At 38.8% G+C, this 26,067-nt stretch overlaps 3 protein-coding genes across 3 annotated transcripts in view; 1 reads left to right on the top strand and 2 right to left on the bottom strand.

The window, feature by feature from the left end:
• LOC138051748 (nonsense-mediated mRNA decay factor SMG8-like) overlaps positions 1–13,813 on the bottom strand; it is a 32,354-nt gene extending 18,541 nt beyond the window's left edge. The window contains exons 1-10 of the mRNA XM_068898002.1: positions 13,677–13,813; positions 13,474–13,582; positions 10,964–11,014; positions 8,766–8,888; positions 8,202–8,285; positions 7,547–7,614; positions 7,146–7,260; positions 2,256–2,285; positions 2,026–2,076; positions 1,215–1,303 (exon numbers count right to left, since the gene is read on the bottom strand). Of these exons, the coding sequence (XP_068754103.1) occupies positions 1,215–1,303; positions 2,026–2,076; positions 2,256–2,285; positions 7,146–7,260; positions 7,547–7,614; positions 8,202–8,285; positions 8,766–8,888; positions 10,964–11,014; positions 13,474–13,582; positions 13,677–13,744 (788 nt within the window). The 5' untranslated portion in view covers positions 13,745–13,813. The remainder of the gene's footprint in view (positions 1–1,214; positions 1,304–2,025; positions 2,077–2,255; positions 2,286–7,145; positions 7,261–7,546; positions 7,615–8,201; positions 8,286–8,765; positions 8,889–10,963; positions 11,015–13,473; positions 13,583–13,676) is intronic.
• LOC138051750 (prohibitin-2-like) lies at positions 13,809–24,808 on the top strand. Its single transcript, XM_068898004.1, has 11 exons — positions 13,809–13,961; positions 15,626–15,707; positions 15,979–16,058; positions 17,310–17,434; positions 18,133–18,192; positions 19,473–19,547; positions 21,169–21,223; positions 22,867–22,970; positions 23,236–23,313; positions 23,848–23,927; positions 24,418–24,808. Exons 1-11 carry the CDS (start codon positions 13,835–13,837, stop codon positions 24,452–24,454), a joined length of 903 nt encoding a protein of 300 aa, XP_068754105.1. The 5' UTR covers positions 13,809–13,834; the 3' UTR covers positions 24,455–24,808.
• A 507-nt stretch (positions 24,809–25,315) lies between these two features.
• The window catches only part of LOC138053335 (kelch-like protein 17), a 5,041-nt gene continuing 4,289 nt past the window's right edge, over positions 25,316–26,067 (bottom strand). Inside the window, exon 5 of the mRNA XM_068899984.1 lies at positions 25,316–26,067. This exon is cut by the window's right edge and continues 406 nt beyond it. The gene's annotated coding sequence lies outside the window, so the exon portion shown is untranslated.

The following is a 26,067-nucleotide window of genomic DNA, read 5'->3' as shown; positions in this document are numbered from 1 at the left end:
TTTGTTTCCAAGATAGTAGACGAGAATGAAACTGTCAAAGGGCAGTCAACGAGTAAATTAAGCCAAAAGCCTTTGAGAGACATTTCTAGGGTCCTTGTAATGTATAAAGACTTTCTAAAGCCCGGTTTACACTACAGAAAATTTTCGGCACGGCTCGTGTGAAATTGGCACGGGTGCCTAAAAAGAGCTCGGCAAACTTTGCTTACACTACACCATTAATTTTTTACCGTATCAAAAATACCGTGCCAAAATTTTTGGGCCGGGGTAACTTCTCTTGTAGACATGCGCAGTTCAGTTATAATCCAAAACGTCCGCGTGATTTTGGTAGAGAATGAGCTGCCATCTTGAAATATACGCAAAAAAACCGCTAGCCTATATGAATTAAGGCTCAAATTTGGCCCTTTGAAACTAGTTACCTTCTAAGAACTTCCAACCGAACCCTTTGCTCATCCGAAATTGCTAGGTAACCTTTTTAAGTGCCAAAAATTGCAAAAATATCCCTTGAAAAGATCGAACCTGTGTATTTGCTTCTTATTATTACTTTATTTTACCTTGCGTGTACAATTGCATTTGCCTTTGCATTTGCGCCGTACATGTGAACCAGGCTTTAATAACACAAAACCCCAAATTAAAATGCATCGAAATAAGCCCGTAACCATGCTGTATGTGATCAATTAAGCGGTTCTGTATGCTGATTGACAGTAGTGAAAAATAACTTGATGGAAGCCACTATAATACATGTACATCACAACACAGTCAGTACTACATTTTTGAACCGTTGCAGTTGAGATTCAAAACTGCAGCCGGACCAGTACACTCAGGGTCTTTAAATAACTGAGCAGAAAGTGTTGCCTAAAGTTGTAATGACATTTGCAAATGGTTAGACTCTATACAGTAGTCCTCTCGGATAAGGACAACGAAACGTACGATCCACGAATCCACGATCTACATGTATCTCACAAGCCTTTAATATCCATAACCCTGTGGGATGTAACACTATTCGCAAAGTGAAAGTGTAGGGCATAGAGTTCCCAGTGTTGTGGTCTGTCCTCTGTGCTTTAATTAAATGGCCGTAAGTTTAGAAAGCTGAAAAAGGTTGAGCACTCCTCTCTAAATAATTCAAAGTGCACATCGTGTTTTACATAGATCCATATTACCTATTGAGCACTTCACAATCAATTCAAAGCTGGAGAGTTTTCTTTTCTTTAGCTCACCTGAGGCTTCCAAGAAGTCTTGCCTTTTTCATGATACTGTACAACTGGTCTTCTATAGCATGTTGAAGCTTTTTCTGTGGGGTGGTGGTCTAAGGAACACAGACAACGAAGCCGTTAAACAGCAAAATCAAATGGTTCCATTGTTACTTTACTTTTGCTTCACAAGGCCAAGGTTGTGATTGGCCAACAAAACTTGCACTGATACTTTCCCAACCAATCAGTAAGGTTACATTATGTTTTCACTAGACTACGCCCAGTCCCTCTTTCACCGCTTTGTTAGTCAAGCGCGAGGAAAACACAGGCACGAGAAAAAAATGGGCAGGCAAAATCTGAATTCGAGGAGGAATCCAGATTTCGCGCAGCTATTTGGGTGCAGGGCTGACGTGGTGGTGAGAGCACCTGCCTCCCACCAATGTTGCCCGGGTTCGATTCCCAGGCTCGACGTCATATGTGGGTTGAATTAATTTTGTTGGTTCTCTACTCTGCACTGAGAGGTTTTTTGTCTGGGTACTCAGGTATTTCCCTCCCATCAAAAACAAACATTTGATTTGATTTGCGTTAATTTGTTGATCGCAGTTATCAGTGTCCCCAATTAGTGCTCCCACGCTTGAAGACTAGACGCCTAAATAAAGTTCTCCCCCCTTTTTTTTTTCTCTTGCTTGTCTCCTCCTAGCCTAGTGCTCGACCAACTAAAGGAAGGACTGCTCGTAGTTTAATGTCTTCGCATGGTAATGCAGAGGATTGCTATTTCACTACATTGCTTATCTTGTATCATGCTTCTTCATTTCATCCCATTCTATTCCTCACTTACTTGTTGTTTGCCTTTTGTCTTGCTTGCATATGTATCTTGATTCTTACCAGACTAAGAGAAAAAAAAATGAATCTGACAACATCCTGTATCTGGCAGCTATAGATGCATTCCTTTATACTCCCCAGTAACGAGCGGCTTTTTATTAAAGTGTACCCAATATAGACTGTAAGTATCACAAATAAGAAGACCAAATCATCTGCAGCATAATAATTATTTTTTTTAAAACTTACCATTTGCGATGGGTTCATAAAAGGCACACGCTAAATTAAAGAAAAAACAAAATAATTACATGATTAATGTCGCAGTTCCCGCGGGTATTTATATTTGAGACACACTACAATTCCAAAACGCAAGAGACAAAGTTGGCGTAAAAGGAGGGAACACCGAAGCTTGGGGAAGTCGCTGCGAGACTTAACCGAAGCGTGCACTGAGAGGTGAACCCAAATTTATTAAAGTCGACCTCAACAAAACCTCCGAAGGTAGGGAGGGTGGAAATAAAATTCGTAAACGGTAAAGGTACTCCTTCCAGTAAACTAAAGAGCTCAGAGAATGATACTTTGGACTTAACTAGACCTTTTATACTGAGACTAATGTCTAGGACTTAACCAATGGTGACTAACGTACCATCTAATAAAAACAACTTGTGTAGGAGACCGGCATGTCGAGCCGCATCCCTACGAAGGTTAACAACGGCGAACCTAGTAAGCAAACGACCTGAGTGGAAATAGAAAAGTGGCCCGCGCGGGCGGGCGGCCAAAAAATAATTACGCCTAGCAGTAACTGCGCAAATCAGTGAAGGGGAGTACGCAATAACCAGTGTGTGGCCCTGACGGTAAGTGTCCGTCTTAGAAGCTTTAAGGAGAACGGACATTTGCTGCGGGCAAGCCTGACTCGGATGAAATGATACACAGTCGGCAGACAGGTCAAACCGGGGGCGAAACTGGCAGATCCCGCTATAGGTAAATTTGCTGCAACGGAGGAAGGCAAAGAAGGCTAAGGTGAAGGCAGCCCATATCATATTGAAGTCCCGCTCCCCTAACCAGGTTCGAAGAATTGGTTGGATTGCTGCTAACACAATGGGTGTGACAGGTTGGCGAAGGATACGAGACTTGCCCTGGCAACGAAGGATGCCCCGTTGCACCTTTTGCAAGAGAGAGAAGTTTTCCCTGAAGACAATCGCCGTGGCCACAGGAAATGTGTTAATTACGAAACGCAGAGAGATACAATTTTATCGCACTATGCATAACTGTTCTAGTGATGTACGAGCCAAAATAAATAAGCGTCCCTGAGAAGCTGGGAGTATGTCCCCGTCATTTGACATAAGTCGATTCATAAGGCAAAATTGGAGGAAGCTTTTTTCTCCGGAGCTGTACGTACGGTTCGCGCTGGACTTTGCCTATAAAATTAAAGGAGTATTCAAGGCGTTTTCAAGAACCAGAAGTTGAGTTTTCAAGGAGTCTTCATAGGAAGATTTCCATGCCATACATAGTGTTTCAGTGTTTTCTTTGCTGAAAAAGCCTACCTTAATATTCTTTAACCACATCCTGCAAGTTAAGCGCACGCATGGGCATTTTAATTGTGGTTTGAATGTTTGCCTAATAGTCAATTTTGGGCTCAAGTTTTGAAATGTCTCTTTAACTTAGCATGATTCAATCTCAACAACTTTCACCCAAGCAAGCAGTTTTCCGCAAAGTCCTATTTTTCAAGGGCTTTTCAAGCGCGCTTGAAGTCCAAAATTAAATGCCAGGGCTTATCAAGGATTTCAAGGAGTAGCACGAACCCTGAGTTCAATACCCATGAACTCAAGTACTTGGGAGGGACCCAGAGTTTTGGATGCGACAACAGAAGCATGGACGGACATGAAAAAACGGAGTGATGTACTAAAGCTAGCCTGAGCTAGGCATTGGAGGCGAGACGGCTCACCTATGAAAAAATCGTCGAGGATATGAGGGACACGCGTTGCAACCCGTAATAGTGTTTTAAAACCCATTCCAAGGCATCGGAAAGTTGGTTAAAGAGGAAAAGTGATGAACGAAGCCCAAAAGGGAGGTAGAGGTCTACATAATACTGTTTTTGCCACTAGATATCTAGCAGGTGAAAATCGTCCGGGTGAATGGAGAATAAGACAAAAGGCCGATTTGAGATCAGTCTGCGCCATAAATGAACCCCGGGCCAAGGGACTTGAGGATATAGTTTGCACCGTCTACCTGGACCTATTCGAGGGCGTTGGGCTCCTTGGGGATGTGGTCGTTAATACTATCCCCGTCAGGGTATGATAAATGATACATTGTACGCCATGTGGAAGAGTGTTTCTTTGTGACCACGCCTAAAGGGTGACATTGTAGATTGGGGAGAGGAGAGGAGATAAAGGGTCCCACTACATGCCCCAGACTAATTTCCTTGCAAAGATGCGTTGTCACAATGTTGGGGTGCTGATTAGCGGAAATCTGATTGCGGGATACCCTGGGTTTGTGAGGACCAGTGTAGCCGACATGTGTACCATATCGAAGAAAATTAATTAAAGTATTAACGAAATTGCGATCGGGGTGCCCTAAAAGTTCCCTCTCTAAAACATCAACATTAATGAGGGAAGTTATGTAAGGTGAACCGTGCTTGGCAAGAAACTGAACTTTATCTCTTGCTGCGTTCGTCGGAACTGGTGGAGGTATTGTGATTGAGTAGGCAGCGCACTGGCACCGGCGGCAGACATGTTGGAACGGACAAGTACTTGTAGTGCACCCAGAGGTCCGGTTAAATCGGAAGCAGACAGGTCCGTTTCGGGGCTGCTGTCTTAGCGGGTCCACGCTAGGACAGTCGATCTGGCTGTGGTAGGGGTTGGAGCAAACAAGATAGTGCAGCTTAGCAAGGCCAGACAAGGTAACTGTCCACAGTTCAAGGTCAACTTGATCCCAGCATACAGTAAAGTCGTAAGCGGCTCTATGGCGAAACTATTCATCGTATGAAAGGAAGGCCAACCCCTTGAATTTAATAGTCGCCCTGCTTATGATCTGCTGGCACTCAAGCAACGTTAACTCAAGGCATCTTCGAGGATACGATGAAACGATAACCAGCACGTTGGAGGTATAGGCATCCAACCACTTATGGAAATTGTCAATGATAGGCTTGCGTTTGCGGACCATTGACAGTGGTGAGGCAGGCTAGATCTCAGGAACCTGGAGCCGACTTTAGGAATCGGGAAGCCACAGAGTAAAGTCTATGTACTCACCAAGCATAATTTTGTACTCCAAATTTCTGTCCAGAGGGCGATGGAGGCCCAGAGGAGTACCTACTCCTTGTCTGCGAGGTGCTAGAGTTGCCGTGTTGGGTGTAGCAGAGCCCAGAAAGGGCTCGACGGGCAGGTACGAGCGGCTGTTGAGCGCTTGCTCCACGGACAAACGAACGGTGTCCTGCATGGCGGCCATTTGGGCTTCGGAGAATGCACCTGGTTGCTGGACGGGCGGCACGCTTTGTGGGGCTGACAACCCCAACTGAGAGAGATCGATGTCGTCCTCATTCAGGCCATCCACAGAACCAACGGACGAGGTATTGTCGCTCACGCCGTCGACTCCGTCGGCCTGCGCAGGAACAGTGTCGTCGCGATCAGAACAGGAAGGTCTTTTTGGCGTGGATTTCTTCACCCGACCGGGCGGTGGCTGCTTGGTTGGGCAAGGTTGTTTGACGGCTGCTTTAAAAGCAGAAAATCAGTTTGGCTTTGTTGCCAGTTATGGGCAGATTGAGCGCCTGAAGACGAAAGCGAAGAACTTCCGTCGACAGGGAAGTGAGATTTTCCCGACGACGATGGTGAGGGCCAGTAGCCTTCGAACTGCCACGAAGACGAGCCATAATAAAATGCGTAAACGGTAAAGGTACTCCTAACAATAAACTAAAGAGCTCACAGAGTGATACTTCGGACTTAACCTTTTATACTGAGACTAATGTCTAGGACGAAACCAATGGTGACCAACGTACCATCTAATACAAACAACTTGTGTAGCGCTCAACGCAACATGAATGGGGATACATGTAGTTGTTGCTCTTCGCCAATCCAGATGAAGGATATAACTGTAAGCAGATACCAATGGTGACTAACGTACCATCTAATACAAACAACTTGTGTAGCGCTCAACGCGACATGAATGGGGATAGTTGTTGCTCTTCGCCAATCCAGATGAAGGATATAACTGTAAGCAGATACATGTACCAATGGTGACTAACGTACTATCTAATGGAAACAACTTGTGTAGCGCTCAACGCGACATGAATGGGGATAGTTGTTGCTCTTCGCCAATCCAGATGAAGGATATAACTGTACAAGAACAAATGAACTCAGTTCGAATTGTTAGAAAATAGGAGTCCATTCGTGTCTCGTTTGCGTTGCGCAATGTTTACGAAATAACGTGACATGTACAGCATATATAGAGGATAGCTCTAATGAGTCACGCTCCATTTAACCAGTGATTACGTTTTACAACGCTGCTGTAAAGCTTTAATAACTGATTAAGTTTAATCAGAAACCCATAAGGGTTGAAACGTATAACGCGCGTTCACAGCTTCCGAATATTCAGCGCGAACTGATTGGTTGAATGTTTCAGTGCTAAGTACCATATTTGGAAACCCCTCGCTCTTGTTGTTCCAAATATGGTACTTAGCAAATTGAATAGTCAGAAGCTTGTTTCCCAGAATACAAGGGGCCGTTACACGTTTCAACCCTTGTGGGTTTCTGGTTTAATACACTACCAAGCATGCTTTAGCGGCATGAGGGAATTTTTTGAAGAGTTTCTGAAAATTAATATCGATCAAGGGAGAAAAAAACAACTCAAAACCAAAGACATTTACAACGATTAACTGTCACAACCTGATGCAAAGAAGGATGAGCACTAATAAAATAACTATAATGATAATACTGGCAATTATGCTTGATTCTGTCAAGACAAAGATTAATGTTACATTTTATCCCTGATGTTGTCCTCACATTCACACAAAAATAAACCCTTGAACAGATAGAGAGGTAAAGTGAGTTGATTTTACATGTACATACGTGTTTGTTTTTGCTTGTCAAGTTTGTTTTGTTTTTTAACAAAACTTATAGTAACTTATTACAAAATTAACATGGATTCTACCTGCTTTAATGAGCATACAAGTCTGGGAATGCAAGGTCGCCCTGTCTGCCTCCAAATATCTGGAATGCCATCAACACCAGAGAGCAACTGAGAAATCTGTGGTAGCAGCTGATGTCTACAATTAAATAAATACATACATACATAAATAAATAAATAAATAAAATAATATACTGGTAGTTGGTTATTAAAGTCAAGTTCAGCAGAGAAAATGGAGGAAACCAAGAAAATCAGTTAATGAATGAATAGAGAGAATTGTACAAGATGAAACGAACAAATGTTCCGTGATGAACAGAGAAAATCAGATGAAACAAAGTCTGCATGGTGCTACGTCTCTGGTGCTACCTCTTCCCACTTTAAACATACACCCATCGGATATTTAAAAGAAAACCATGCATTCATACCTAGTTGAAGCCAAAGTATGAAAGAGTCTGATGTAACTCAGATCAAAGGATTGAGAGGGGTGTAAGACCTGTAACAAAGACATTCGATTCAAAAAATAAATAATAAAAATGAGTTAGGGGAAGTTACCCTCAACAGCAATACTAGCACAGACGTAAGAGTTAACATTTTTGTGATAAACAAATACTAACACTATAAAATCTGAATGCAAGGCTACCTTTTTTTTTTCAATTATTGCACAAAATCAATCGAAGTCTTGAAAAGGTGATAGCTTCCAGTACAGATACATGAATTGTACATGTATATCACACAGTAAGGTCCACAGTCTCCTTTTTTTGCCCTTCATTACTATACCCGGTATTAGCTGAGGGAAACAATGCTCATGGAACAAATTAACATATTTTATTGTCATTGTTATCCTCATCATTTTCATCATCATCATCATGATCAATTTCATTCAGAGGGACACTGGAATAGCACAATGTATCTTCAATTTCCCTACATTTTCAAAAAAGCAAGCACACCACCTTACTATAATTATTGCTTACACAGAACAAATTGCAGGATGTAAATGTACAGTCCTGTAGCAGACGAAGTGAATTCACAGCTGTTAGCAATAATATTAATAATTATTATGAAGAATGTACAATTACTTACAACAATAATGTGAGAAACTGAAAACAGGAACATAAGTGCACAGGCATAATAGAATTCATGGGACATCCAGTACTGATGTGATTCCTTATAAAGACAACAAATACATGTTGATAACAGTCAACCATCTTTTTAATCATTGACAGGAACCTATGGGGGGAAATGATGGCAAAAAGAGGAAGGGCTATAACTACGGTAGCTGACTGTTAGTAAAAAGTGTGAAGGTGTATAATAAACACTCTTAAGTTACATGCAACAATTGCCCAATATCATTGAACAAATCAGAAGCATTAATTCATAATCACATACAGTGTAGGTACGTAGGTTTGATTCCTGTGAAGTCAGAACCCAGAAGTTCAAGTTTAATGACCTTAGTGGCCACAATTTTTTTAAAAGCCAGAGTTAATTGGAAGGTCATGCCTGAAGTCGTTTGAATCCCAAAGAACTCCTGGAGAACTCTTTTTTTCCTAAGCTAACTTTCTTCACTGACAGTTAAATTTCCTTAAATTCATTGATTTTGGATAACCGAGAAGCTTCAACGATGATATCTAAAGACAACAAACTTACTGCATTCTGCACATCGTGTGGTGCTTGTTTGCAAAGTTGCAACATTCTTGATACATCATAAACAGATATAAGGTGCAAATATATTATTCTCTGTTCAACATCATGGTATACATCAATATCACACTGGAAGTGGAGAATAAACAGGAACTGTTTGAAATACAGTAGTTAAAAGAAAAATAAATTAAATAAAAAGAAGTGGATGGGAGAGGATGACATTCTTAACAACAACAAGAAGCAAAGCCAAATACTTGCCCACATGCAGGGGTTTCAATAAAATTGGAAGTTGTCAGCTGGTTTTAGTGGAAGGAGTAACCAAATTTATTACATGGCAAGCAATTCTCAGGCTAAAGGGAAAACTCTGATTGGCTGGATTTTGGTCAGGATTTCGCAACATGGACTATTACCATGGAAACCGTCCATTTCTGTATTTTTTCTCTCTTCTGGGAAATTCAAATTGATCAAAACACAAAAGGTTTTCAAAAAGCGGAATTTAATTTTTTCAACGCAACAGTGCAATTATATAGCAAGCGGAATTTAGTTTTACATGTAAAGGTTACCTTTCAAAGTTTGCTGAGGGAAGACGAAGATTACAAACATTGACCAAGTGTCTGATCACTCAAAGAAATGATGCCATACAATAAACAACTTACTAAACTCACTTGCTCAGGACCGCACTGGGAAATATCGGCCCAAGGTCGTTTTTGTACGGTCCTCGCTATGCTCTTTCCGTACTGCCACAACCTTGGGCAAATATTACCCAGTATACATGGCCCTCGCTCTTGGTTAGCAAGAGGTTCATATCGATCAACAAGGGGGCTAACACCTCTTTTTCAAGGGGTGTTGGTTGGCATGCCACCAATGCCTAATTTCAAATGCAAAATCAATGACCGCATTTAGACAACTTCATGATGACATGGTCCAGATGAATTTAAATAACATTAGATCTGAAATAAGCTTTTGTCACATTTACTTCAGTTTAGGGGAAAAAGTAGCCAACTTATCACAAGCAAAGTAAGCCAACGCTTTTCATCAGATCAGCTATCAGTACAGTACTTATCGCAACCACTGCACATGCACCCTCTTTTGTTTAAAAAGAAAAACTTGATGAAAAATGAGTTTCAGATGTTACTTACATGTACATGTAGAATTCTGACACTGATTCCAGTCGAACCTTGATTATCCGGACCTCGATTATCCGGATTTCTCGATTATCCGGACTTTTTCTCTGGTCCCAATTTTTTTCATGAACATTCATTAGTCATGATCAAGATCCATAGCCATATTGTTTTTTAAAATACAGCTTTGAAAAGTGAAGTAAAGGCAAGTTTGTTTCGCCTTCAAAAAGCAAAATAAGGCAGCACTCACACAAGTCGTAACTAATGTAGAACTTTTGAATGAGTTCTGATTGGCTTAGAGCTGCTTTATTGCTAAGTGAAATTTCAGGCTCTATTAGCTCGTTCTGCAAATGAGCTACACAATGTCACGACACTCGATTATCCGGACTATTTCGTCTAGTCTCAACGAGTCCGGATAATCGAGGTTCGAGAGAAATCGAAAGTTAAAATTAAGGGTTAGCATGCACGAAAAAAAAAATCATCTGGGCCGGTTTGTTCAAAAGCCGATTAACACTAATCCTAGATTAAAAATTAACCAAGGAGTTTATTTCTCTACTCCTACAATGTAAATGCTGTCCAACGCTGATACTCGGCAAAACTTCACATTAGAAGAAGTCAATGTTGAAAAACAAGAAGAAGCAACAGAAACGTTTACCCAGAAGTTGAAAACATGAAGCAAAAGTTTACGCTAATCTTGGATTAAGTTAATAAGCTTTCGAACAACCGGGCCCTGGAGTCAAACTTAGAATTTCATTCTAAGTTTAAATGCCAATGTTGTGGTTAAAGTTTTTTCTTGGTTGAAAATTTTTCAAACCAGTTTAAATTTTCCTTTGGCTAATATCAACTTTATTATTATTATTATTATTATTATTATTATTATTATTATTATTATTATTATTATTATTATTATCATTTATCTGAAACAAAGGAAAAATCAAAATTAAACTTGTTTTTAAAAAAGTTATGAGCCAAATATATATTGAACCATAACAGCTACAAAAAACAGTAATGTAATGAAAAGCAAATTGCATGTAACAGACCTAAAACTAAAGCCAAGTTTTTGTTTGACACGAGTGTACTTACCGAAAAATCGTGCACGTCTTTCTTTTTAAACATACTGTCAAGAAAATCGATCTGCCAAAACAAATTAAATACAAATAAAATTGAAAATTATGACGCATGACAATAGTAACAACAAAGGACGCACCGTCAATGTTAAATAAAGTGACTTACAGGGCTGGTACATTTCGCTGATCCCCAGTCCATGGACTACCCAGATGGACTACCCTAAAAATGCTATTTCGAATGAGTACTGTTGACCTATGTGTAAGCAGCATCTCAAATAGTGCTTACATGTAAGGGAGCTTCTCCAAATTAATATCGAAAATTTTGGGTACCGATTTCGCTATCAGCATTTAAATTCCGATTCCGATAGCTGCTTGTGTCTGACTCAAGAATTTCCGATTTGAGGTTTCAAACTTCTGATAAAACCGGACATCAATCGGACATCAATCTAGAATGGCACATTCTCATGCATTGTTTTTATAAATGAGTGGATTTAGTATAAGTGTACCAATCTTCGATCTCGCAGATCGTAATCTTTGTGTGCACATGTTTCTACAATTTATGCTCCTGTTGTTTCTATTTTCAACTTCAACATCTCAATGACAACAAAAATGACTGATTTCAATTAAGCGTTTATATATGACTCTAAATGCCTTCTTGGAAACCAATCTTAAAGGTGAAGCGCAACACGTCCGTTGATTTACATGTACTTGCCAATTCTTTAATGTAATGTTTGAAAAACAACTATCTGTGCCAGTTTAATACACCGTGAAACACATTTCGGTCGTTTGCTGTGCGGCCGCATCCCAACACTGACCTTTGTTCCGTATCTTGATCAGTCAGCGTGCGACAAAACAACGGGGTCTTAAACCGTTTCGGCTGCACATTTTTAATATTTTAGGGCTTTTAATATGGCAAAACATACTCTTGAGGTTTCGGAAAACAGTGTAAAATTCGTGATATTTGACAATCTAAAAAGGACCACCAAAAATTACCAGCTTGCGTGAACTGCTACTCGACTGAAAAAACCATGATGCCTGTCACACGTTTTGAAGCTATCGTGACATGTGTTCCCACAAATGGGTTTTTGTTCAAAAATACAGCCTGCGAGCGTTCGACCATTAAACGTTTCTCACTCTTTAATATTCCATAAGGAATCTGAACAAAAACTTTTCGGACTTATCATTTTAGTCGATTTCTTATGGTATTAAAAAAGAATTACTGTCGCAGTCTGTCGGCTCTTTGATCGATATCTCTCGATGAACGGGCGCGAGTCAATATTTTTCAAAGATAACTTTGAACATTTCAATGCAACTGGAAGCACAAAAACAGTGCATAGATGATTTCAACGATCACATTTTCCCTAAAGTGCCCAAAAGGTGCAGCGACCTTTTCATACATGTAGGAATTTACTTCTGCAGTCATGATAATGTGAGTTGTTGACAGATGTAACACAGGATTGTTTTTCAAACACTGATAAACACCTTCTACAGATTTGCAAACTCCATCCAAACAGCAACGTTTCAAACATGTTTCAAACAATTTAAACACATTTTAAACTAGCTGATTAGTTAGTTCTAAAGGCATTTTTCATCCGGACGGTAATTTCATATAATTATTCCTAAATGGGGTCGTAGGTCTCGCGTGACACAGACTTTAAGAAGACGTTCATGTTTCAAAATTCCGTGCATTGTGCTAATAGGATGTTTGATCAAGTCCAATCGGAAGACAGATATTTTTTTATCTGACGGAAGTCCCGATACCACATATTCCGATGATCAGTGTTTAATCCTCTGACTTCATCGAAAATATGACTTCCGAACAATGGGAAATTTGACCCTCCGAAATTTGAAGAAGCTCCCTAATTAAGCCTCAACACTCATTTTAAACAGCATTGTTCAACAGTATTTAAGTTTAAGCACCCATTTTAAAAAGGTTAGCTTACATGAAGTAATCGGCCATCACAACAATAATCGAAGGCTAACCTTTTTAAAATGGGTGCTTAGACTTAAATACTGTTGAACATTATGCTGTTTAAAATTATGGGTGTTGAGGCTTAAGTAAGCACTATTTGAGATGCTGCTTACACATAGATCAACAGTACTCATTCGAAATAGTATTTTTAGGGTATGTCCATTTGGGTGGTCCATTTGGGTGGTCCATGGACTGGGGGTCAGCGAAATGTACCGACCCTGACTTACATGTATTATCTTTACCAACTATCGTAACCTAAAAACTGGAAACCCAAGGAAGGTATAAGACCTTTAAACGAACAGAGGATTCACGAAGACTTCAGGGTAATAATAGAGTCCATAATGAACAAAACGATAAAACCCAACTGTTACGTGTACAGTTGTACAAAAAGCCGTAAATTTGAAAGATGTACTTTCGAAAGGAATTCCTTATTACACCGTAATAAAAATTAATGTCTCTGAAAAAGAGATTCAGTTCTTGAGAAGTCAGTTTTTATTTGCCCCAAAATAAACCACTTAGCATCAAAGATCTTAAAAGCTACGAACTCTACGAACCTTAAAAACCTCTTTTCCAATGGTGCCATTCAAATGTACAGCCTTCGACTTGAACCCAATGTTGTCTTTCCCAAAGATTCCCACCACGCACACTTTATCGTCCACACAGCTAGTAAAGAAAAAAGACTCGACATTATTGATTTTAGCAACAACAAAAAAACATAAATTCATTCTGAAGCAGAACCTCTGTCATGTTAAGTTACCTTTCAGTGGAATTTATCAAATATTGGAAAAACTCCACACTTGCTCGTTTTGCACCGCTGTCCGCCATGTTGTTTCTTTACAGCTTGGAAGCCTCGCAACTTTGTAGCCGTTCCTTGTTCTTTCGTCACTAGATTCTTGTACACGTGAAGGAGACAAGATGGCGGACAAATTCACTGAATTTGCTGGACGAATGGGGAAGGCCCCTAAAGGAGTTGGAACTGGGCTTAAACTTCTTGCTGCTGCTGCCGCGGTTGCGTATGGAGTCAAAGAGTCAATTTACACAGGTATTATGACACTTGTCTTTCGCACGATTTGAAAATTAAGGAAATCATACTTTGCATGATGCAAGAAAACTCGATCGTTACGCGTTTTATTTCTGAAGAGTAACAGCTTTGAACAGAAGTAAGATACCATATTGACTTAATAATTATGGTACCTAACTTAGCGAAAGATAAGTTTGGACATAAATCCCCATTGGCTACTTTAGCTATAGCGATATATAAATTAGCTGAGCGCTCTGACCTTGAATATGCTAGGAGACTCGCATACATAAATTGAGATCACGAAAGAAGGACACATAGGACAGAAAAATACCCTTGCAAGGGTAGGTGGGAGGGGTGGGGGGCTGTGAGGAATGTACATGTAGTAAGAGGGGGCTGGTTGTAGAAAGATTTGTTGGCAAAATTGGGCAACTTATAGTTTATACAAGTATGTACCAGTCAAATCGAAGCTTCAACATTCCCGGGCAACCAGCCGGGCATTTGAATTTTTAGAAAACTTTTGTTCATATTTCCCCCTTCTCGGGCCAAAAAGCTGTTCAAATGCCTCATCATAGGTCCATTTCAGCCATGATTCCACAATCTTGTCTTAAAGTTGAATTCATCAAAGTTTGTCTCTGCCTTTTTACATCAACCCATGTGGAATTAAACTGCACATGAAATCAAGGCTAGTTATCAAATTCCCCCATCCCTAAAAAGTGGTGATCAAATGTCCCACCCCTGGGTAGACTAAGATGATCAAATTCTCTCCCCCTGGGCAAGGAAAGGTTTCAAATGCCCCGGGGGGTGCGTGTTGGTACAATTAAGAGTGCTTTTTAACTTTGTTATAGTTGAAAATAGATGAAAAGAGGAAATACATGTAGGTCATGATCTATCAGGATCAACCATTTCAGTTGTAGTTTACATCGAAGTTGTCAAAGGTGCCTGATAAACCACTTTTCCAACTGTTTGGTTGAAACTCAGTTGCGCCTGGAAATAATCATGAATTTGTATACCCCACATACGTAACAGTCACTGACTTGACTTTTGTAAAAATTGTTTTTTAAGCTGGTTTGACTGATGCCTTGAGAAAAAGCTATTAATTTTGAACCAATTAGCTATAAGTGTTTCTTTTCTTCAAGAAAATCATTGCAAATGGAAGTTGGGTGCCTGACATGTGTGCAGGGGCTTCCACTGGGGGCCAATTTACAGCAAGATCCTTTGCTGAGTAATGCTCCCAGGACTGACTATCCCAGCAACCCCACCATGATGAGCCCCCACACCAGGCAATTCCATATGCATGCACTTACACTGTATCACAATGACAAGCAGTGGAAACAGGGAAGGGAGAGGGCCAGGGAGGCAAGCAACACTTAACACCAATGTGGCTGATTTGATCTCCACTGTTTGCTGTTTGTGACTGAAGAACTGTACGACCATACCCCCAAGCTGCAAAACAACTGCCACTCCATGTCAAACGGCAAATCACAACCCCTCCCACTGTGTTGTTACTTTTGTTAAATTAACATTAATAACCACCCTTATTAAGAAAGTCAACTGGTCATTCTTTTTGTTAAAAGTAAGGCTACGCTGTATGCTAAACTTGTACATGTATGTAAATAACAAATTGGATCATATCATAATGCCTCTGCCTGTGATAATCAGTTTTTCTGTTATTCTTTGTCTTAAAGTTGATGGTGGTCACAGGGCGATCATTTTCAGCAGAATTGGTGGAATCCAAAACAATATTTACACTGAAGGACTTCATTTCAGGTATATCCATTCATTCATTCACTCACATATTCGCTCACTTACCCACCCACCCACCCACTCGCTCGCTCACTCACTCACTCACTCACCCACTCACTCACTCACTCGCTCACTCACTCACTCACTCACTCGCTCACTCACTCACTCACTCACTCACTCACTCACTCACTCACTCAATACATTTGTTCTTTCATTCTTTCTTTTACCATTTTTGTTGAAACTTGATTATTTAATGTTTCAATCACTTTTTTCCTTGCTATATATTTCTTTTCAGGATACCGTGGTTTCAATATCCTATAATTTATGACATCAGATCAAAGCCAAGAAAGATTATTTCTCCAACTGGAAGTAAAGGTATTGCATGATTAAACCAGTACATGTACTTGTTTGATGCAAATTTCTTGAATAAGTAAACATGTTCTTGGTTGCTCAGGGGTTTCATTAACTCTTGAGGTAGATGCCTGGGCTAAATAATGTAATCGGTGGTCACTCTCGTCTTTTACAAGGTTTGAGTGAAAATCAAGACAGAGTAGCAGGCACTGAGAGGCGAAATAATCTCTGACAAACAGACAGCGGTATACTGCCAGTGACCGGCTTCTAATGAAACCCCTGGTTGCCTATGTGCTTTTAGTACTTATCCCTTAAATGTTTATGTTTGTACATGGGTCTGTGTGTGTCCCAAACTACATATAATTAAAAAATCGAAAGTGATTCAGTATTGTCTGTACTCTTATCGACAACGATATTCGTCATCACAGTGGTCAAAATGTTGTGGACTCACAAGGCGGAGCCAAACCATGCTTAACCACTTTCGATTTGTTTTTTACCACAATAAAATTATTTAATTCAAGAACCTTCCACACTATTATCTTTAAGTGAGAGCCTTTCAATCAAATTACACTGTAACATCTTCAGTTGATCATCAAGCCACTTAATTACATGTACTTCTGTCCAGAAGCTCTTGGAGTACATGTAGTTACAATATACAAGAATGTGTTCAACTGTTTCATCCACTTCTCCACAAAAAGAACACACTGGGAAAGGATAAATATGCCAATCTTGTGAAGAAATACATGTTGTTGTTAGCCACTTATTCAGAACTTTGTGACACAATTTTGTGTTTTGGCTGTCTTTAAGTGAAAAATGGCAGAATTCTAAGGCCTGCCTTTGTCAATGTCCCATTAGTCCATTCACCCCTAAACCGGCCTAAACCAGCCAGACTTAGTATTTTACTCTGTCTAACGCCAGACGATTTTACTCATCAATGGGGAACCCCCGGGAGTCAATGGGTTAAGGGAGTTTGTAGCATTATTAACCCATTCAGGATTGACTCCCAGGGGTTCCCCATTGAAGAATAAAATCATCTGGCGTTGGACAGAGTAAAATACTAAGTCTGGCCGGTTTAGGCTGGTTTGAACGTCAAAGGGTTAAGTATTAAATTTTAATGAATATCAGGCCACTTTCCACTATAATCACCTACTGTTGTACATGTATTTGGCACAAAAACAACTGTGGGAAGGCCTTGTTAGATAAATCCTTGTTTTGTTGTGTGACAGTCTGGGTTAATATCACTTAATATTATTCATTAAAAATCATGTTCCTTAGATCTGCAAATGGTCAACATTGGTCTTCGAGTGCTGGCTCGTCCACAGGCCACTATGCTGCCGGAGATGTTCAGGAAACTTGGACTGGACTTTGATGAGAGGGTTTTACCTTCTATAATGAATGAGGTATGCTGTAATAAGTAGACTTTGAAGGTTGCCAATTATTAAAGAAGGTGTACACTGTACATGATTGTTAGTACTTTTTGGTTTTTTTTTTGTCTTTTTGTTTTTTTTTTTTTTTGTTTCTTTTTTTGTTTTTTTTTTTTTTTTTTTTTTTTTTTTTTTTTTTTTTGGGGGGGGGGGGGGGGAAGGGAGAGTGGGGCACTGTACAACACTTATTCCTGGCTATTGCGGAAACCTTAAACCTACAGTGCACCAAGATTATTAGCTTTAAATTAACTTTTTTTTTTTGTTAGTTTTCTTTTTCTTATTTCTAACTTTAGTACAAGTAGTTCTGCTCTCACTCATACATGTAATGAATGGGTTTTTTGGAAAAAGAGAAACTAGGCTTCTACAGTGCATCTCTTCACACCCTAAGGATTTCTCTGTTGATGGGAAAAATAGCCCAAGTACTGTAAAATCTGTAAGTGTCACTTGTTGCAGGGGTTAGAGGTAATAATTGACGCAGATTGAAAAGCATCAATATAAAAAGATAGCAGTAATAACATGTACTGTATGTGTACATTCACGTATAATACATTGTACATGCAGGTAATTACATGTAGCTGAAGAGAAGTTTTTGGTAGCCATACATTAGTTACATGTGCGTGTGCTGTTAATACGGGGTAATTATATTTATTTTGTGTACATGTAACTGTATGTAGGTTTTGAAGAGTGTTGTGGCCCAGTTCAATGCCTCGCAGCTGATAACCATGCGACAAGAGGTAAAATTTACATTTCTGAGAAAGAATGGTTGTAAGTTTTGATGAACATGCATTTCTTATTATGAATGATCATTGATCTACTGTACAATCATGTATCTCCTTTTGACTGCCTAGTTTCTCCAACCCCCATTCTTAACTTTGATTCTACCAGATGTCCTGTACAATGTACATGTATGGCGGCCATGTTGGTGGAAAGAACAATTATATCGAAAAGGTCTTTGGGAATTTGACTCTTAGACTATTATTCTGCAAAACTTGACCTATGTTTTTTCTATTGTTTTGACACCAACATGGCCGTCTTATCACATGAACACAATCAAAGAATTATTATTTTGGAAAGCCATTTTGCCATTCAAAGTTAATTAATTCTATCTTTTTTTTTTTCTTTTTTTTTTTCTGTCATGTCATCACAAATAAAGATGTTTTTTGTTCGTCTTGTTTGTGTATGTCAGGCCTTCTGATAGGGTGCAATGAAAAATTGCAAATTGTGCAAAATTTGCAGGGCAGATTATGCGATTAGAAAGGCCAATTACGTGTAGGCGATAAATGTTGTAAATTATGCGATTTTTTTCTGAGCAATTTTAAGCTCGTTTTTCAAGGTTTCAGGATAAAAAAAACATAAAGACATTTTGAACCCAAGGAAACAGTTATTATGAATCTTGATCGACATTAGTTTGGACAAGTAAAAAAAATTAGGTCTTCTGCACTATTGGTGCACCACGTTAAAAGTTGAAAGGACACAGCTAACATGCCAAATGAATGATCAATAATTATTAAATTAAATATTCCTGTATGCTATGACTAGCTTCTTACACTTTGTTTTTGTGTGCAGTATTATTATATTTCTGAACAGATTTGCTAATCTGAACAAAGGGGGTGTTTGTGTTACACCAATTGGCGACTCTTTAAGAATGAGACTCATATCAGGCCCCCCACATGCAAAATAACGCCTTGAACTTCTTATTTACAAAATTGAAGGTAACAAAGGCTTTTTAGCCGTTTTCAAAGGGTAAATCATATTAAAAATGGCGTATTAATTTTTATGCAGGAACTCCTAAGAAACTTGTTGATTTATGTTTTATTTTATGAATTTTGTGCATTCTTTTGTGAATTATGCAATTTTTCGTGAATTGGGCGATCGGATGCGATTTGAGGTCGATTGTGCGAAATCGCACCATCACGTAATATCAGGAGGCCTGATAAGTGTGTGCTGTCAAACCAACAAAATTGAATGAATGATTTCTATTCAGGGTAGCTTCATGTGTGGTTTTATGTTGCAGGTTAGTCTGCTTATCAGAAGGCAGCTAACTGATCGAGCAAAGGACTTTTACATCATCCTGGATGATGTGTCTATTGTGAGTTTATTATTTTGGTCTACTTTCATGGCCATTTTGTTTATAGCAAATCCAGTTCTCAAGCTTACCACGAAAGGGTAATTAAAAGTAATATAATTATTTGCAAAGGCCTTTTTTCCCTTACTTACATTATAGACACTTTATACAGTGTATAATTATGATGGAACACAATCATTGCAAGAAGAGACTTAAGGAGGCAGACTGTGTGGCCCAGTGGTTAGGGCGCTTACCTTGAGATCCGGAGTTCCCGGGTTCAAGACTCCCTCTGACCACTCGTTGAATTTGATCCTGGTAGTCCCTGGTTCAACTTCCCAGCTGCACTTGTAAATAGCCAACTGGTTTGCCTCCAGCCAATTGGGTTGGCTATGGGGAGGGGTCAATTAAGTATGTATTGTATTGTATTATTGTATAAGTTAATGATGATTATTATACTAAAACAGTGGTTAGCATTGAGGACCTGTGCACTCTGATTGCCTACTCAAACTCCAAATATCCTTTGCTGTTCTCCTCCGAGGAACTTGCATGGGACTTGTGCCCGAAAATAATTATTTTGATCGTTGCAGGAATGAATGAATTAAAATCATCTTTTTGTGCTATAAAATTATTATCTCACTGTTTTAGTATACTAAAACAACTGCTTGTTTCAACTGTTCACCTCAGTGTGGCTAGAGGTGGATATTTTTTTCTTCTGATTATCACAGTTATGCTTGTTACTTACATGTACATGTACATGTACATGTACATGTACTGTAGCAGTAAAGAAAGGAAATCCTGATAAAAGTAGTAATTACGTGTATGGTTGTGTAGTCCTGAAAAACTAAAACTAAAAAGGATGTATTGGGAAACTATCATGGGGAATCTGTCATCTGGAAGTGGCACCAGTAGTTGTTGGTGCACTCAAAGAAGTAAGCAAAAGACATGGTTTGAAAAGCTACAGTGTAGGGATTACCACCAGGAGAAGATTGTTGCAGAAAACAGTCTTGCTAGGATTACAGCATTACAGGATTCTAAAGTTGAAGGAGAAGTACATTTAATGATAAGGACCAATGGCTATGGCTTGGTCCTTTGGTGTAATGTCGGTATAAGATCTGCCAGAGCTACATGTATAGCTACATGTAAGGCATTTGTTTACATAATTATAATAATAATGAACAAAATGATACAGTATATTATTGAACTGTGGATATAAAATCAAGTGAAGCCATGATCCTTGCACTTATGAATGCGGCAATAATTATTGCATAGAGAAGCCTGAAAATTTTAGGACTTCAACAGGGTTTGAACCTGTGACCTCACAATGCCAGTGCGACGCTCTAACCAACTGAGCTACATGTATGATCCCACTGATTTTGGGAGCTGGTTACTTGTGGGTTCAAATGTTCCTGTGATCAATGAATCAATGAACGAAATTATATGAATCATTTTTGCTAAAATTGTGTTGTTAACTGCGAGGATCATAGCTTCACTGAATATTAATGATGATGGTAACGGGAAGAAAAAAGAATGATGATGATGGTGATGATGATTTACTTTCTGTGGTTTGAAGTAAAAGAAGAAACCATCAGTCTGGTTCCAGGATTCATGTTGATGCTGACTTTTAACTTGATTTTATTTTTTATAGACTGACTTGAGTTTTGGGAGGGAATACACTGCTGCTATTGAGGCAAAGCAAGTTGGTGAGTTCAGATTTTGTTTTGGCTCAGTTACCCAGTACATGTATTCCTTTTCGACACTGTTAGGAGGATGAACACCCTAACGCACGAAATTGTAATCAAGCCTGGTTGTAAAAATGTACAATGTATTATTCAGGGTTGATTTACTGCAACTACATGTACATGTACATGTAACCCATTTACCCTTGAACCAGTGCCTACTGACGAGTGCAATTCAAATTGTTTGGTCTTCGAGTAATATGATAATGTTTAAAGAGCTACTTTTTTTCTTCAGATTTTAAAAGTGTACTTGCTTAACACCTGACTGGCAAAAATTTGCCCGATTTGACCTCAGAGGGTTGGATCTAGGGAAAAGTGACTTCATTTACACACTAGCTTGAAATTTCAGGGTATACATGCAATACAGGTTATTAAATGTGCAAAACACAAGTTTAAATGAAGTTAAATGCACTTTAACTGAGTTAACTAGGAGCGACTGCCGTCAGTTGTTGTTAGTGGCTTTGTTGTATCATCTTGCGCATGCGTTGGATTCCTCGTGCTTTGCATGGTACAGCTTATTTATCGGTGTGGCAGGAAGGAACATTTTGTGCAGAGGGTTTAGCGGTTTTTTTCCCTCCCTCCCATCCCCCCTCTACTTTCCACTGTTTACATTGTATCAGTGACAGGTGCCTGTCTTTTCAAGGACGTGGGGGCTCATGGCTGGTTTGTCAGGTTTTGCCAGCCATCAGTGCAGTCTCCATCTTGGAGCTGGCTGCCAGTAGTGGAAGCTATGGCTCAGGCATCCAACCTCCACTTTAGCGACACAGTTGTTAAAAGTCTGAAAGCCCGAAACTCCCATGCTGCATATTAATTCAGCTGTTTACACACACATTGCTTTCGTAATAGTGAGTACAGTTGTATTTAACGTCATTTTCTCCTTGATCCAGCTCTCTCAAGATTTTAAATTTTAGTAGTAATGTGGACTGGTCATTAAAAAGGAAAATTCCAGTTAAGGACGGTGCCTACTGATTCAAAGGTATTTTTGCGCTATTTACTGAGTATGCGGGAAAAGCAGACCTTAACAAGTGTTATTAAAATCCAAAAGAAAATTGGGGGTAACAACGCATTTTTCGAAGATAATTAATCAACAATATTTGTAAAAAGCTTTAAAATACAAAGCAATGAATGACGTTCTTTTCCAAATTGAAGCTTAATTATCTCTGAAATAGTGGTTACCCCCAATTTTCTTTTTGGACACCAAGAGAACTTGGTAAGTTTTGCTTTCTTCACAATCAAGGTTTTGAAGTGCGCAAAAATATCTCTGCATTATAATTAATAATCAATACCCATATGAAATCCAAGTATCTCAAGATGCGCAATAACAATAGTAGGCACCGTCCTTAAAACAAACACTCTGGTGCCTTTTGCAATGAAGGCTTAAAACTTGGGTCACTTAGTGTTTAGTGAACATAGTTTTGGAATACAAAAAAGTATAGTAACACTTAAAGTGTCACTTTTAGAAGGGAAGGAGTTAGTCCTGTAAAGGGGCATAGTTTTTGAGTGGACATTGTTGTTTTCCCCTGGACTGGTCCTCGCTGATGAGGAAAGTTTGTCAGCGACGCCCAAAGGAGAAAATGAAAAGCTTAGATTTGATTTGATCTTCACAGCCCAGCAAGAAGCACAGCGAGCGCAATTCTTGGTGGAAAAGGCAATCCAAGAGAGACAGCAGAAAATAGTACAAGCTGAAGGAGAAGCCAAGGCAGCCACTTTGATATCCTTTCTTTCTACTGTAATCGAGCAATGTGTGCGCCCCCCCCCCCCCCCCCCCCCCCCCCCTCTTCACTTTTGCCCAGGCTTTCTCCTGAACTCTGGAAATGGCAGTCAGTCAACTGCTGTCTTGGTCCAAAGAATATGGAACTTAATTGAAGTAGCTCAAGTAGGTAGCAGTATGTGGGTTATAATTATAACATACATGTAGTTGGTAGTTGTTGTACATAGGTCTTTGATTTGTTAAGTTCAACCTTGACAATAATTACCTAGGTAATGCTCTGAAAGGTAATCCTGGTTATTTGAAGCTGAGGAGGATAAGAGCAGCACAACTGATTTCAAACACAGTAAGAACTATACTCAATGTACATGTATCTATTGTATTATACTTGATACATGTAGTAGCATTATAATTGTAAATTGACATTTATTATATAAACGCCAATGAAATACCAAGTGAGCTTTTGCGTGAAAACATGATACGTATCTTCACACGTGAAGATAACATGTTTCACACTTGAAAAGATCATTGTTGCTATGGTTACATATGAAAATCGTGCCTTTCGTGAAATGATTGAGTATTTCATTGGTGTTTATTATTATATCATAAATATAATATTAATTGGCCGCTTGGAGATACAAAATTGCTTTTCGAGTGTTGAAAAATAATTATTTCACTCGTTCACTGCACTCACTTGTGAAATATCAAAGAGAAATTTGGTATCTCCGCACGGCCATGTAATATCCTCTATGTAATTTGCTATCTGGTGCTAATCCACGTCATTTTCATTTGACTAGCCAACCAACAAACACATTGTGCATGTACAATGGACTGGCTGGTGGAAACAATAAAATGATTGATTAATTTTTTTTCCCTTTAGATTTCAAACTCACAAAACATGGTGTTCTTGGATTCAGGAGCGCTGATGTTGAATGTCAGAGATACAGATGATGTGGAGGAGTAAGTAATGTTGTAGACAGCAACTACAACATTATTATTACTATTGTCATTATCATTATCATTATCATCATCATTATCATCATCATCATCATCATCCAACAGTTACTGTATTAGTTATTATACAGAAAACACATGAAACAAATACAAATATTCCACAATATTTGTACAGTAGAAGACCGGTTTGACTAGATGAGGTACTGATGTTTGCCCAGTACTTGTCATGTACAAATCTGTCACAAATTCTCAGTTTTATACATGTATTTATTATTGCAAAAAAGTTGGAGAATAAAATTAATAGCTTATTGGACGATTTAGTGTGTAGTATAGTGGGATACTTTTACTCATCTTGCAGCGAGACCCCGACAATAAAATATCCCATGATACTACTCACTAAATCATTCAATAACATATATTTAGGTTTCCTCAATGTCTTTCACAAGTTCTTAATGTCACTCCTCTGAAATGGTTTGTTTTACCTGTTCATTTTCAGGGCTTTAGGATTGGAATCAAAGTCGAAAAAGAAATGAGAAGCACATTAAGATCCAGCTACATCGTATGTTCAAGGAGCAGCTTGCATGTCGAACATGAAGCAAATGTATGAACTTTTCACAATTCAAGAATGCAAGCTCTTGCGAGTAAAGTAGGGAAAAGACATCAAGTTCGATACAGGGGTACAAAATTTACCACAAAGTACAATAATATAATACAACTGAAGTTACATTGTTTAACTTTCTGTTTTTTTTTTCTTTTTTAACTTTTCTAGTGATGCTTGACTTCTGCACATACCTTTGCATTTTGCACAATACAATGCACAAAAAAACTGATGTAATGTTGTGAACGGGCAAAGCCTAATAAATAAAAGCCACAATACTTTAAATGTACTGTAATGACCAAGAGTGTTTTTCCATTTCCCAAGTCCACAAGACCCTTAGGATATCCTACAGGTTAGCAAGTGGCATTATGAAGTACATGTACCTTGACTCACTGACATTTTGTGTTTTTCAAGGAAACAGGCACAATGGCAAAGGGCATTGATTGCCTCCCACCTCGAGGCTCATATTTGAGAATGGTTCTCCAACACCAACTAATTCTCAAGTACTGTACCTGGAAATCTGTACCCTGAGGTCTTTTTCTTTTAAAACGTCAAGCGGACCGATATAGCTATTCCGTGTATTCACTATTTGCTACATGTACATGCTACATTGGGTGTACATGTATTCCTTTACTCGCTATTCCATTGTTCCAAGAGAGAAAAAACCTCTGGCATCCAGGGTAGTAATCTGTGCATGCATTATAAAATCTTGTTAGTCTGAAAATTCCTGGCTCCAAGAAAAAAATAATCACAACAGAAACTATTACATTTTCCACATAAAAGAAACTTTTGAATGACTTCTTTAATAATTTTTATTATCATTTCCCCAACAGAGTATTTCACATCTAGTTCAACAACTACAAGCATTGTTCTTTTCATTTTACTTGGAAGTCATCACTAAACTTGTTCTCTACCCTAGCCCTCTCCTGAAACTAGTGTATTATTAAAATGACTGTATTAATTAACCCTTTAAATCGTCATGCATCATTTTCAATTACCCTGTAAGCTTTCCCATCACAAGAAAAACAGTTTCATTCCACACTTAAGGTAACTTTAACTTAACTTTGATAACTACATGTGCCAGGAGGGTTAAAAATACGTAATAATTACCGGTAAATGATTTCAGTATTGAACAGAAATCACTATCCAACTCTCAACAGTTCAATAAATCCATCTTGTGCATCTAGCCTGAGTGATTAAAAACCCTCATTTACAGTAACTATAATAGTTCTGCAGATTGTGGTAAACCATTTCACAATCTCTAGTGAAAAGGCCACTTAGTGTGACATTCAAGTTAATGTTATTACCAGAACATGTATAAACCCTGATCTAAACAAACAAAGAGAAGGAAGGTTCGGAATGCTTTAAGTTCATCAAAACTGTGTTAGGTAGCTAAGAACATTTACAAGGATTTTAGCATTCAGTTTTTCCACACAGGCAAGCACACTACGTGCAAAGTTCTATCTGGCTTGTATTTTAGCCTACATACTGATAGTAAGCACTCCCATAAAAACAAATACCTTCAAGAGGATCTTGCCGTGTTGTTGT

Source organism: Montipora capricornis, chromosome 6 (assembly GCF_036669925.1).
Source record: "Montipora capricornis isolate CH-2021 chromosome 6, ASM3666992v2, whole genome shotgun sequence".
NCBI classification, from domain to species: domain Eukaryota; kingdom Metazoa; phylum Cnidaria; class Anthozoa; order Scleractinia; family Acroporidae; genus Montipora; species Montipora capricornis.
Note: the sequence above shows the minus strand (reverse complement) of the source record. Positions and strands in the feature narration are given on the sequence as shown.